Source organism: Columba livia, chromosome 1, assembly GCF_036013475.1.
Source record: "Columba livia isolate bColLiv1 breed racing homer chromosome 1, bColLiv1.pat.W.v2, whole genome shotgun sequence".
Taxonomy (NCBI): domain Eukaryota; kingdom Metazoa; phylum Chordata; class Aves; order Columbiformes; family Columbidae; genus Columba; species Columba livia.
In genome coordinates this window covers 55,263,043-55,277,792 of record NC_088602.1, presented here as the reverse complement: position 1 = coordinate 55,277,792, position 14,750 = coordinate 55,263,043, and the positions used below count along the sequence as shown (strand labels likewise).

Here is a 14,750-nt window from a genome sequence, read left to right as displayed (position 1 = left end):
TGACCTTTTAAAACAGTATATCCACAGATGTAAAATAGATTCAGAGGGATCTGAATTTGGTGTTTGTGAAATAGAATTGCGAAGATCTACATTCTCAATACCTGGAAACTGGAAGGGCTTGAGAAATGGCTAACACTTCTGTAGAATCCAAACTGAATGGACAATGAATTGGGGCACTACTTGTATCCAGACAGATGTATAAAAAATGACTAGGGTCCAGTATTTTGTGCTGGTTCCAGCTGACCTTGCCTGTTGTCTACACGGCTTGGGTTTAGGTTCTGTTTTTGGAATGGGAGTGCATAACATTGTTTTAATGATAGAGGATTCACAAGTTTCCTGTTTTCTTTAGACTGAATTGCAACTAATATGTTTTCTCTACGCTCTCAGTTTTCTTCAGTGCGTGTCTTGGTTGTCAAACAGAGAAAACTGTGGAGCAAACAAGATAACTCTTTGTATATTTAAAATCAATCTGTTATCAAATGTTTGCCTGGACCTGGACCTGGACTTGCAAAACTGAACATGAACTGCTGAAGCAGAACATACTGCAACTACCAGTGCTGAGGTGGCCCACAAGCCCACTCTCATTTCACTTTATAGCTTGTAAAAACGGGGTGTACAAAGCCTGAGTTCACACAGGACAACAAACAGAAATACATCTTCAACATTCATTAAGCATGAATGAAATATGCATTAGGCAGAAGAATAGAGTTCCACAAGAGCGGTATTTTTTCCCCAAATCATAAACAATAATTTCTGTTATGGAATAGTAGTCAAACTAGGTAGTTTGTAGTAAGTGTGCATTTCTAGGTATTGGTCATTTACATTTGTAACTGTTAACGTACCTGTCTTTTCTCTTTTAGATAAAAGAATTGTCCACAAGATCAGTTGCAAGCATTAAACCATATGATGGTAAGTACAAACTGTAAGAAAAAGCAGATTTTGTTTCTGATTTCAGCAGCTTGTCTGAAACAAATGTTACAATTCATTAGAAAATACAGGTATCAACTTTACTAACTAAATGTTGAAATCAAATCAGCACTGGCAATTTATTTGCGTTTCACAGGATGCCTCCTTGTTTCCATGCCATGATTTCCGAAGTTCATGTTTTGCAGCTGTAAGGACTTCTAATGTTCAAAGTTAATTGCTTTAGTGGTGAAGAGATGTGAAATATAGCAACTCTGTTTTGTAACATGTAAACAACTTTTGGCTTTGCTTTATGAAGTGTAATTTTAATTGTTTCTTCATGCTTGACTGTCCTTAGGCTGCAGAACTCAAAAAAGGGAAATACTGAAAGAGCAAACAAAATCGATTAATTTATCAGCTAAGTTACAGATGTTCCGAGCATTATAAGAACTCTGATATTTTTGTCTGTGCAGTGCTTTAACAACTGCAGTCCATTACAAGTAGCTAAGCCTGATAATAGTGTTTTGGGATGCAGTCCTGCACCACAAACACCCATGTAGCTGATGCTGCAGCTGCAGTGGCTTGAAATAAGTTTATTGCAATAGATGATGACAGCTGGATTAATTCTAATCCCAGTGTGGAAACCATCTTGATTTATTAGCAGGACATTGTCTTGAACTGAGTCTATGAGCAGGGAGTAAGTGAGTTTGAGGAGAGCACAGCGATAGTGTGGCTGTCTGGCTTCTCAACTGGAGCCAGTTGTATTCAGCTGCACAGAGGCGCAGCCCATGGTGCACAAGTGAATTTGCTCCTAGGCCCCAAGCTGATCTGAGGAATGTAGGATTGAAGTGATAATTCACTCCAAGGCTACACTCTCTACATGTTATATACGGGGTTTGCACTAATTGATATGAAGTGTGGATGCAGAAGATCCTCTTTGGCCAATACAAGTGTTGATCAGGCCGGACTTGACGTTGGTCCATGGCTTCTTCCCTGGGCCACACAGACAACATACAGATGTGACCAAAGAGATGATCTGGCTAGTGCTGGTTCACTTTCCAGTTTGGTGACAATTTAGTAGTTTCTTTTCCTGGTTCTTGAAGTACTGAAAATGTTAAGCATATGTAGAGACATACATTGATGTTGTGAAGGACCAATTTTTACTTTGTAAACTATTTGTAACACACCAAAAATTGCATACTTTATGATTAAATATTGCAACATTTATGACTCTGTCTATATCTGTTTACTGTAACACATTTAATTATTTTTTACTTTTATGCTATTTTAGTGAATACGACTGTAGAGCATCTTGAGGAATCTAAACCAAGTCTGCCATTGGCACATGGTAAGTTGTTTTGATAGGTCCAGATCCAGCACTTTCAAATCTAACGCTCTGCTTTCTCAAATGTGTTGCTTGTCAAATCAAAGCTGTAAGAGTAGCTATATTGAAATAATGTAATTTGAATAGCTTTGCTGTATGTCAGCATTGAGGATTCCTATGAAGTACTTGTAAAAATGCACTATTGAAAAGAATAAATGAAAACAAAATGAAATAGTTTGAGAATATTTCCTAGCATGTGTGTAGTATTGTAGCACTTTAAGGTAAATTAAACTGATTGAGGAAATGGATGTTTTCTTCTAGAAAATATGCTTATTTTCTGGTATATGCATATACTTGATAGGTATGTGCATGAACTGGAATTTGTATAGAGAAAAATGTGGAGATGTTATAACCTTGAAATGCTGTATTTTTCATGTAACTTCAAATGTCAAGGAGGAAAAATACAGAAGACAATCAAAACAGACCGTCATTCCATCTAGAGAGTTCTTACAGAGTATGTCTGTAGTTATATTTAGATCATTATTTAGTTAGTTTAACTTGTGACATTGTGATATCATTTAGTAATTGGGGGAAGGAATGAACCTCCATTTATATTGTTTGGTGCTTTGTGAAAATAGTTTTCACTTTTTTTTCTCAGTATGCAAAGTAATGAAGAGTATTGTTACCATACCAGTATTCTGTGATCAGTTCTTTACGTTCATTTCAATTGGGAAAGTAATAGGAAAAATGCACTTTGAGCAAGTAAAATGCTCAAATGTTAAAACCAGTTTATTAATGATTTGAGTTATTGAATTATAATTAAATATTGATTTTTTTAACTATTATTTATCTTAATTTTAAAATCTGTCAAGGGGAGAGGAGATGGAATTGTCTAAGAGAAATGTACAGAAGTTTTCTTTTTCAACAAATTCAAAAAGTTCTAAAAAGGCAGATGGGGACAAAGAGCAGTGTACAACAGAGGCATGACAAATGAAAAACTGATGAAGTACTGATTTCAAAACGTTGTGTCAGGAATTATTAAACTAAGGAAAAATCTTTGTCATATGGTAAAATTATTTTAAAAATACAGAGATTTCTTACAAACCTATGCAAGGTAGCTGTTCATTGCTAAAAGCTTTTTAAATGAAACTGTGTAGATGAAATGTTGTGTGGAGAAAAGTAATAACATATTAATATAGATTATTAATAATAGTATTTAAAAAAATCCAATTGTTTTTCATTCAAACCAGCTTCATTGCACCAACACAGTGGTGCTGGTTCTAGCTAAAAGATCTCACAGCAAGTAGCTTAGCTATTGCTTTGAGTTTAAGAAACGAGTTTTATGAAGAATATTGCTGCTAAGTGCTCACACACCAAGCTTGTCAGGCATTGCTTTCTTAGTGCATTTACTGTAATTTGGAATGAGGAGGAGGACAGTTCTGTGAACATTAGTATTTTCTGTACTCTGACAATTTATATCAGCTCATTCAGATATTTTCTCATGTCTTACTGTCCCAAATACGAAGTTCATGACACATTACGAACCTTCTCAAGATAGAAGAGGCTGTTCCTGCCATTGATATATAAGAAATTCACTATCAGTTTGTTATGAAACCTCCAAGAAGGTGTTGCTTTCAGATGCCTTTGTTGATTATAATTTTATTTATCTCTGCAGGTCTGTTGTCTGCTCTCTTTCTTCCCTTCTGGATTTTATTTAAACTTATCCTACCTAATTTCTGGATATAAAGGTTATCAGAAATTATAGGGTCTTTCCCAAAATTTTCGTGAGCTCTCGAGGATTCACTTATGTACTGAATTAGGACATCATGACTGCATCTCATGCCTTTATGAAAATGAAAGGGCTTGCTGTCAACCTAAGCACACAAATTTATCTAGCACAGAGCATCTCTGAAATCACAAGAGTTATAGTTTTCCTACCAAGCAATTGCCTGTCTGTGGAATATCTTACTTTTTTTTTTACTTTTTTTTTTTTTTTCTGTTTGAAATTAAATCAATTCTAGAAAAGGCTCTCTTATATGAACGTAAGTACAGTTTTCAAAGTTGCCTGGAAGATTTTGCATCCTAAGATTAGTTCCTAAATCTGTGCTATGAAAAGATACCTGAATTATAAATGCGGTATCTTAGGTGTGAAGCTGTAGATTGTGTTAGCCTGGTGTTTTCATATTTGTGTTCATGATTTCTTGGGAGAGCTAACAGTCTGCCTTGAGTGCCATCCTAGCTGACCATTCTTATCTCACTTTCTGAGCTAGCTTTAGGGTTTTATCTTATCTTCCAAGATTACTTAAGTCTCACAAAAAGGCAATGCTTTAATTATGTTTGGGTTTTTTTAGTCATATTTTAAAATCATACTTTTGCTCCTATATTAGTCTTGAAATCTTGATACTTGTTCACTATTTAATCTTTGTTAGGTCAATAATACTAGACAGAATTGAAGACAGTAGTTAAAACAAAGAAATTAAATTTGATAGTCCATTAAAACCTATGACTCGGTCTTCAAACATGGTGTGGACCAAGGCCCAGCTATCATTAGGGACATAACTGAAGCATCTGAGGAAAATTTAGTCCAAGTAGTCTTCCTAGCCAGTTATCAGAGAAAAGGAGCATCTTCAGAGTTTGGTTCAGCAGAACTAAGATCTGCTCTTTGAAGTTGTTTGTGTCTCTTTGTTGAATGTAGAAGGAGTCTGAGATGACTAGGCTCTTAACTAAGGAGGCCTCAGGTAAGTGTCAAAAATCTATCGTATTTAAGAATATTGGTTTAAAATTAATATTTATGCTGCTTATCTGCAGTCTATGGCTTCCCATTGATTAGTTAGGAGGAAAATATATGAAGTGCATTGATTCGAAGATGACAGTCAAAATTACAGGTATCACAGATTAAGTCTGGTGGCTCTTTGGATGTGAAATTTGAGTATAAATTAAATGTGTAGATAACTAATGTAGTTGTGGCTTTCATTCTTTATGTCTGTAAGAAGTGCGGCAATTTATAACAAACAAGTTTTCCATTTCATCCTTGGTTTTCATAATACAAGCCCAAAGTGCTTACTGTAGGTGATATTCCACTATAGATAATTCTAACACGTCTGTTCAGGCTAAAAGTACTTCAGCATTTCATATTTTGGAGTAAATGGACAGGATTTCTCCTTTAAATATTGGCCAGAAGACTTCCATTCCAATGGTATTGTCAGAATATTGGGTTTTTTTAAACTATTAGATAAGAATAGAGAAATAATATATGATATGCTTGAAATGTTCACAGCCTGAGTTGTTCATCATTGTTAGATATTTTTTCCTATTCCACTGCATAGAAATTGTCTTCAAATATTTAAAACTGATATTTTATGACTTGTCAAAGTATGCAAGGCAAATAATTTTTCAGTAGTATAATTATCCACTGAAGAAGTTAAGGCAACCTGTACTTTTGATACATCTCATCTCTCTCTCCACACATTGTAGCTGGCAAAACAAATGTTCTGGAAGATGCGGGATGACCGACACAGCATTGTGGAGGTCATCTGAAGGTTGCTGGCCTTAATGTTGGCTAAGTATTAACATACAGGCTGGTGAGATATGAATATGACCAGCCTGCATTCAGACTGGTGTTGGAAACTGCAACTTCACTAGGTTCAAGCCTGAAGCTGGCAGGAACCGTTCTCCTGAGGATAAAGGTAGAATTAGATTTGGAACTGAGGCTGACTGATGACATATGATGAGGGTGTGTCTAGAATTTGCCAACGGGCTAGGTATAGGATTTAGCAATAAATTTTATTAGGTTAGAGTCAAGTATGGGATTGTTGAGGAGGACTGAATTAATTGTGCCAGGGAAGGTTTAGATTGGATATGAGGAAAAATTTCTTCACAGAAAGGGTTGTTGGGCACTGGAACAGGCTGCCCAGGGAAGTGGTGGAGTCACCATCCCTGAAGCTGTTTAAAAGACACGTATATGAGGTTCTTCAGGACATGGTTTAGTGCCAGACTTAGGTTGCACTCTATGATCTTGAGGGTCTCTTCCAATCAAAATGATTCTATGATTCTGTCAATTAGCTTTGGAGTTAAACTGGTTCATGACAGCAGTAGAAGTTTATTTATGGCAGGGTCTGCAATGGGCTGGTATGACCCAGAGCCACCTGGTTATTCAGGGATCACTGGTCTTTAATTAGGGTTAGGATTAGATTTAGGCAGACAACAATTGGCAAATGAGACTTACAGTTAAGAAGGATCAGTTAAGCAAGGTAGCAGCAGTTAATAGGTTTACGTATGAAGTTGAAATTTATCTTTATTTCATAGCCAAGAAAGGGGTGGAGATGAGAGCCAGGGTTCAAGTAGTGTCAATGAACAAAGTATAATTGAGGTTGCATCTGAACTGCAACGCTGATGTAATCTCCAGTTCTACCAGTACTCTGGTAGTCCAAAGCAGGTGATCTCCTGGAGCCCAAAGTGCCTCCTGCTTTGCTTCAGCCTCCTGGGATCCTCTTCCAGTAAGGCAAGGACAGTTGGGTGTTAATCTGGAGTAGGGAACAGAGAAGTGACTAGGAACAAGTAATTTATATCTAGGCGTTGAGTCCAAAAGGGAAGATAGGAGTCTGTCTAGGTTCAACACTCAGACTAGGTTGAAAGCTAGGAGTACAGTCTTGGCCAACAAGGTCTGATGTTGAAGATGTTGATGTAGAGCAGCATCTGCTCGAGTCAGCTGAACTAGACTTAGTGCTGGTAATTGATAGGAAGGTAACTGACTCTACTTAAGTCAGAAGTAGTGATTACTTGTTTAAGGCTAACACTGGATTGTGATTCGGTGAGATTTTGGGAAAAAAGGTCTGATTAACTAGGGAAGGTTAAAATAATTCAGAGTAGTGAGGATTTCAGTCTGCATCAGGAGGATTGTTTTAGATAGGAAGTTAGGAAAGACTGCTTTGTAAAGATTTAAGGCTTAGCTGGGTAGTCAGACTTGAAAGATTCCTAAAAATAAGCTGGATAATATTTAGGTACTGCTGATTTCAAGGATGTGGAGTAAGGTAAGAGCTGAGAGGTCTGATCAAACGGCTAGAAGCAGCACATCCCTGGAAAACATAAGGAGGGAGCTCCTTAGGGGAGTGATCTCTACACCTGTCTATAAACCAGAGGAGAGGTGAACCAAGCTGTTTTTTCTTACATAGGATTCCAGTGTGTTTTTTCATAAATATCTCTTGGAACAAATGTACAGTAAAGAAAAGGCCTACTCATATTGGAGAAATTGGTGTTAACCAGATGTTGCACTCCCCTGTGTCTTAGCATTCAATCTCTATCACCATGCAGTGAATGACATTACCTGTAGCAAGTAATGCATTTTGGTTTTGCTCTTGCAACTGTTCTTTTACTGATTTTAACTTCCTCTGTTTCTAGTATACTGAGAAAGAGAAGCACGTACCTTACGCCAGATCAGCAGACTATTTTCAGGTCTGAGTTCTGGGGACTGGGCTTTAAATGAAATTTAAGTTACTTGACAAGGGCTTGTGCAGAGATGAGTCAGCTCCTTTAAGCAGATTGTGTTTGATCAAAGTGCAGGTAAAACAAGTATAGATTAAATCCAATTACAGAGCAACCGTCTTACTATCTGATAGGCTCAGCCAAGAAACTTGGAGGCCTCAATGCCCATGCGGCTGAATTAAATCACCCTGAGAACATCCCTCATCTGTGCTTCTGGCTCTGTCCTCCAAAACGGCCTCACTGCAGGCTTGTGGGAGTGATCCCAAACTGTGCCTGAAGATTGTTTTGGAGAATTATGTTAGCTGGTGCAGGACAACAATGTGGCAGGAGCAGCTATAGGAGTTCAGTAGTGTGGAGGATCATATTCCAGTGCCCAGGAATGCTCTGGCCACTGCTAAATTTTACAGCTTTAGAGACTGAAAGACCAGAAGCCTATTTATTAATCAGTCTCTTAGAGTTTTGCTTTTAAGTGTTTCCATAAAATACATTGACATTTGCATCTTGTTAGCATCTTGTGATGGTGTAAGAAGCATTTTTTTAGAGCTTCTTATTTAGTGCAAAATATATGAGAGCAAATCTTAAGTCTTGTAACCTGCTTGGAAAAGCAGGTGAGAGGCTGAATGTAACCACAAGTATGGAAAGCCTGGAGAGAGCAGCAGCCGTACCCAAGCGTTTACAACACTGCTTTAAGTCCCCTTCACACGGGGAATATTGGAGATGTGACAGTAAATGTCACTTAGCTCCAAGTGCTCATTTCACCCCGATTATCCATCCCAGCGCACCCACGTTTGTACCTTGTTGTATGGGAAGTGCTGCAGAGCAGGCACCTTTACTGCAGCATCGTCTCCTCCCCTTCTACCCATATGGTGTAGCAACCACTTATAGTGCCAGAGGTTTCTTGTGAAGGCTGGGGCAAATGTATGTTGGCCCAAAATGTTGGCTGATAAATTCTACACGCCTATACTGCCGGTAGTTGAATGCTGCAGATACAGTTTGTGCATTTCGGTTTTTATTATAAGCTCTAGAAACTTAAATTCCAGTTTTCATTGAAATAAATTTATTTATGGAAGGCAGATATTAACATTTTAAAAACCTGAATTTTTATTATTCTACATATAAGCATTTTGCTGCATCTCTTGTATCTGAAGTCTATAAAGCTGTAAATAAACTGTACTCTGACTTCGTTTATATAAACCAAATGGTACCTGACAGCCTATAGAATTATAATTTCAATGTGTTTAGGAAGCTGTTTTCGGCAGAGGACATCTCAAGATTTCTTTAAAGCACATGAAAATACTGAGTCTCACGATATTGGAGTGATTGAAGATTTTTTTTAAGTTGGTTTTATTGGAAATTATCATATATATATATAAAATTTCTCTATCTTTTGCATATATGAACTCAATACTTAATAATTCTTTGGAATGATGAGTTAACATATTTTTTCCATATATTTTTCAGGATTTCTATGGCTGTCCATTTTGTAAACTTTTTGTATCAAATTATGTATTAATATTATTTTAAAATAAATTTTAAAATTCAAATACTCCTTATGAGAAATGAATGACAGTATTAATTTGCTTAATCTTAGGTGGCCTTGTCATAGTAGATGCCTCAAAACATCCCACCTGGCCTCTGGGTGCTACTACAGAAGGGCGCAGGTTTTTCTGTGGTTGTGTGACATATCAGCCTGACCTGTCCCCAGGACTTGAAACTCTGATATATCTGAGATGACACTAGACACCCATGTTTGGGCAAGTTAATCGTTCCTGAAGTGGCTATTGTATTAGGGTGTCCTCTACAAAAATGTACCATCAAGGCAGTGAAGAGTCACGTTGCATTTGGTTTGTGATTGTTAAGCAGGTTGTCAGCAATCGGGAAAATTGACATCAGTGTGTTTTTTTGCCTAACTTTCCCACTCTGGACCTTGACCTTCTTCTGTCCTGTTTGTCTGGTGTTCCTGTTTTTCCTCATTATTAGAGCAGGCACCCTTGGTGCATATGCTGGAACCCATAGAGGAGCTTTCAGAAGAGGAAAAAGGTAATGGTTGATTCAGCTCAAAATGTAGTGGCATGTGTTTTTTGAAAATAAAAATGTAAATATTTCTTGACACCTACAGTATTTTTTCATTGTATTTGAGTATGCTTATGTGATTTGGGTGGGAACATTCTTTGTGTCAGTCTCCTGTTTGCTGTTGGTGCTTGCTAATATTATGATTTCCTTATCCAATTCAATGTTTTTATGGAAAGCTGGCTAACTCTTTAAATCAGGCATATTCCGTATGCCTAAAGGCACGTGAGCTAAGCAGAATGATGATGTTTCATGAGGAATACCCCCTTACTGGAAGCTTCTTGGCAATGATGCTATCGCAGTGGATGCTTGCTTCTTTTTCAAACTCTCTGTGAGAGGACAAGGAGTTCAGACAGAAGGAGGAGGTTGGTGGTGGAGGTTGAAGCTGTCCACTTTTGTAGGTGCACCCAAGATACTTCAGCAGGCAATCTCATTTACGGCTCCTTCCAGGTAGCCACAGCTCCAGCCAGGTTTGTGCAATTCTGAATGAATTGTTGGCAGCTGTTCTGCTTCGTTTGAGGAAAACTTGGAAAAGGCAACATTTACAGTGACAGAAAATAAAGTGTTCGTTCAACCCGCAGGGTATTCTTCTCCTGAAGAAGGGTAACAGTACTTTAGATGAAACACCAAATAGCTGAATGACATAATAATCTGTACCATGCGCAAAATTAAAATCAGTTTTGAGCCTTGTAGTCGATGAGTTTAAATTTTGAAGGAATGGTGCTGTTTCAAAAACTAAATTGTCATTTGAATACCTCTGCACGTAAGTGAGAGGTGTTTCCCCAGGGAAAACCCAGTGACTCTGAACACCCTGAAATAAAGACTGCTCGCATTTTTGCCGTGCTTTCTGCTATTGCTCTTGCTTGCCATCTTCTCTCTTGATGGATTGTCTTTGATTCTTCTGCTGTGCCTAAAGGCATGGCCTGCAGTACACAAGAGAAAAAGAAAGAATGCAGTCTGAAAAGATAGACCAAGATTTTTTTGTTTTCAGTGACAGCCCTTTAAAAGGGAGAGTGTGAAAATTCTTGACTTCTCAGATTATTTCACAGGCTTATGTAGGAGCTGAGACAGTGGGAGCAGACTTAAGGTCCCTTGTCTCCAAAGTAATCAAATCTAGTATTTAGGGTTTTTTTAAAAAAAACAAAAGTGAATAAGGAAACAGTTTCTTAAATACTCGGCTCCAGCAAAGAGGATTTGGCTTGAGCTAATTAGCAAGAATTAATATTGTCATTAATTAGGATAATGCTGGATAGTCTTGTTACCCATATTAGTATGTAGTAATTATGAATTTTAAAATTATTTTAGATGGATCTATTTTGTTGTGAGGATTAAATTTTGAAAGGGACAATGATTTTCAGAAGGCTCCTTGGAGCCTTCCACTTTAAAATGCCTCAAGTCTGGTTTTCTGGGAAGATTTCATACTGCGTAATGCCCCTTTTCCTGACAGGTATAGTCTGATAGCCCTATATTTCCACACCAACCCATAGTTTGCCTCTTCTAGGAATCAGCTCTCCATCAAACCACTTTTAATCCCACCTCTCTCAGGGACTGAAGTTGTCCACACAGTCCCCAAGGACACTTAGGATTTCAGCCAGATTTTGTCCTCTTCAGCACAGATCTTGTAGTATGGTAGCTGGACTCTTTTTCAGTTTTCTTTACCTCAGTTCTTACCGTCGGAAGCCACTGCCTCAAAACAACCTAAATATCATTTGTGTATCTTGAAGCTTTTTTGGGTCCTCTTCAGGGTGCTTATCTTTCCCTTAAAGAAAAATGAAAACTAAATGGAAAGCTGAACTTTATAAGCAGTTGTTGTTTAAAAATAGGAAAAGTGGCATGTTTGTTTTGAAAGAAAATGTTTGGAAGTCACAGTATGGAATAATTCCTTCATTTATGTCCTTGTCTGTGGGCTGGCATTCAGTAAAGTTTTGTCTTGCCAAAGACACTTTATAGGCAGGTTCCCAATGGTGTGTTTTGCTTCTCTCTTCCCCCGTATGACCCTAGAATACTTTGGCCTAACTTAAATGTCAGTCTTTAATTTCGATGGAAGAATCTGTCTGATGATTCTTTATCTCTTGCATAAGAGGTCATGTCATTACTGGAACTTAAAGCAAGGGAAAGAGATAGAAACTTCTTTGTCTGCTTTTAAGTATGTATGATGTCATAGGCGTGTGGAAGAAAACACGACACTGAACTTTGTCCTTGAAAGAGTTTTGAAGTATTATCTGTCTTGTGATTTCTGTGAAACGGTCTGCCTCAGACTAAGGTTTTGTCTTTACTAAGACTTCTGAAAGTGTTACAGCTTTCCAAAGATTTGGTTTTGGTAGGTGCTTTTTATCAGAGAACATGAAGTTGTTTGAAGCTCTTCTTGAGAACCGTTGTCATATTCCTCTTCTAATTCCTGATAGAGCTCAGCTTTGATTTGAAATACCACTTTTAGAGAACTTAATTATCATAAGATACTCTATCAGAAGTTTCCAAACACAGTTCTGAAAGTAAAGATCTTTACAGCAATTCTGTAACAAGGAAAAATAAAAGGTACTTGTGATGGTGAGTACAACAGTACTGAATTATAGATTCCTAGTGAGCTGACTTTTGTAAGCTAGCCCAAGATTTTAAAAAGAATACAACTCCTTGTAAACAAAAAGTGCATACGTATGTCTATGGCGTTTCTAAACAAATGCATGCTTCGGTGAGGTTTTTAGTCGTCTCATGTACTGTGGATTTCTTAAATGTCTCTTAAACGTGTTTTTTTCCATTCATATTTCAGAAGCTGAGAAAGGTGATCATAAAACAGGTAGAAGCAACCACCATTTAATAAATGCTTTGAAGACTGATCCTTCTTTAACTAAAGAATTACGAGTTGTTTTGGAGCAAGCCCTGGAGGAGAAGCTGGAAACCTTGGGAATTAAAGCAGTAAGATTATTTTGAGTTATGTAGAAGAGTGGTCATCTTTGTCCCACTTTTTTGCTCTTCTCTCACTCTTGTACCACAACCCTCAACCTATGAAATCCAAAGCTAAATTTCTGTGTGTTGTAAATCAGTATAATTTACTAACCTGAGAGGATGCCCAACACATTACAGCTGTGGAGGATATGGCTGCACCTGTGAGCAGTGTTACCAACTTCTGTGTGTTTCCTACAAGCTTTGTGCAATGTGAAGTTTAAAAGAGCGTATATGATTGTAGGATAGAAATCCTAGAAATAATAGCCCCTGTGTTTACAATACAATTTGTTTCCTTAGGGTGTTCGCGGTATCCCAAATGATCGCTTAAATAAAATTTTGCGTGCAATTGAATCTGCCAGAGAATGCAAACGGAAGCATGAGCCTGACATTCAGCGAATTCGAGAGCACCTTGAACGTCAAGTTAGCTTTAGGGTTGAGGAGAAATCATCATCTTGTTATAGACCCGTTTCCTATCCTCAGCTTCCTCCGCAAGGTTAAAATCTTTTTGTTTTGTTTATTCATTCTCTTACGTTTTATAACTGCTGTTTTAAGGTTTTATTTAGCAACATTTCTGTATAGCTGCTTTCATAATTTTTATAGAAATATTCTATATAGTTATGGCCAACTAATTTCCTTTGGAGGATTCTTGGCATGGTGTTTAACTGCAGAAATCTTTGGTCCTGTAATGCCAAACGTGGTAACTCTGAACTGCTCTGAAGAAAAAAAAATACTTTTGTTCTTCTTTTTCTATAAACTACAATCTGCAGTAGAGACATCTTTAGTTTTAGAAATTAAATATAAAAGATACCAAACATTGTTTCTAATAATGAGATAATGTTTGTTGTAGATAAACAGAAGTTCAGTCAATTGGGAATTTCTGCATCTGCCACAGCACAAAAGCCAGTAAAACGGTCTTCAACAGCCGTCCGCCCAGCTGAACAAAGAACAGCCATCGCTCAGAATACGTCAACACCAAAGTAAGAGATGCTGTTCTCATAGTACTCATACCTCAGGTAACAGTCCTATGGCTTTGGGTTTTTGTGACTGATGCGAACATCTTTTGAACATGTTTTGAGAACTGAGCAAAGAATTCACATTACTTCAGTATAAAGTTTATGCTTACTTAGTTGGCTGGCAGTGTTGAAATAACTTGTCTTATTATTTTTAGATCCAGGAAGCCTTTTGTAAACGAAGTTTCCAGAAGGACATCTAGTACCACGTATGTTTTGTTCCCTTGTATTTTTGAAGAAACCATTTTTGGTGACTGAACATTTACATGCTTGCCACGCAAAAGCTGTTTTTAAGCTGAAATTAAATGTTTTCTGGACTGCGTATTTCATATTTTGTTTTAAAGTATTATTCCATTTGAGTCTGTTGTTATCATCCCTGAAAGACAGCATGTTCTCCTTTCAGCAGATGTATTCTTTATTGTGAACCAGAGAGGCACATTCAAAAAAAATGGGTAGTATCACTTCCTTTAGTTTCGTTCTCAGATGCTTTTTCTGAGCCAGTTAAAAGCCTTTAAAGACTTTGGTAACCTTGTTTTTTCATTTTATTGATATTTTTATACTGTGACCAAAATGAAACATGATATTTCAGATTCCACTCACATCAGGCACATTACTTTGTGATTTCCCGCACTGAAAAATTCCTGAATTATTATTATTATAATTATAACCATTATTATAAATAAAATATTATTATTAACAGAATATCAGAACAGACATTCTGTGGTGCAGATTTCTTGACCCTGAATTTTCCTCTCCCTGTTGATCCATGAAAGCCTATCTTTGTTTGCGTGGCAAGACTTGTTATATATTAGTCTGTTGTTTTGTAAAGATAGTTGCGTAGATTGAAATAATCTTATCTATACAGGAGATTATTTTGTGATAACTTTCCAAGTTTACTTAGCAGCATGATTTATTTTAAATAGTTTTATGGATAGGTAAAATTTATGGGAGTTCTTGTCTATTTCATGGAAGAAAAACATGCTACAGGGAAAAATACAGGGAAGCTTAAATATCTATAT

At 37.1% G+C, this 14,750-nt stretch overlaps 1 protein-coding gene across 3 annotated transcripts in view; it reads left to right on the top strand.

Moving 5' to 3' along the window:
* DZIP1 (DAZ interacting zinc finger protein 1) overlaps window positions 1-14,750 on the top strand; it is a 41,091-nt gene that overhangs the window by 19,090 nt on the left and 7,251 nt on the right. For 2 of the 3 annotated variants that reach the window (XM_065057018.1, XM_065057003.1), the window contains 7 exons: window positions 861-909; window positions 2,195-2,251; window positions 9,689-9,748; window positions 12,546-12,691; window positions 13,019-13,214; window positions 13,569-13,698; window positions 13,890-13,940. In XM_065057018.1, coding sequence (XP_064913090.1) covers window positions 861-909; window positions 2,195-2,251; window positions 9,689-9,748; window positions 12,546-12,691; window positions 13,019-13,214; window positions 13,569-13,698; window positions 13,890-13,940 — 689 coding nt within the window. The remainder of the gene's footprint in view (window positions 1-860; window positions 910-2,194; window positions 2,252-9,688; window positions 9,749-12,545; window positions 12,692-13,018; window positions 13,215-13,568; window positions 13,699-13,889; window positions 13,941-14,750) is intronic. The other variant, XM_065057008.1, reaches the window with a different exon arrangement.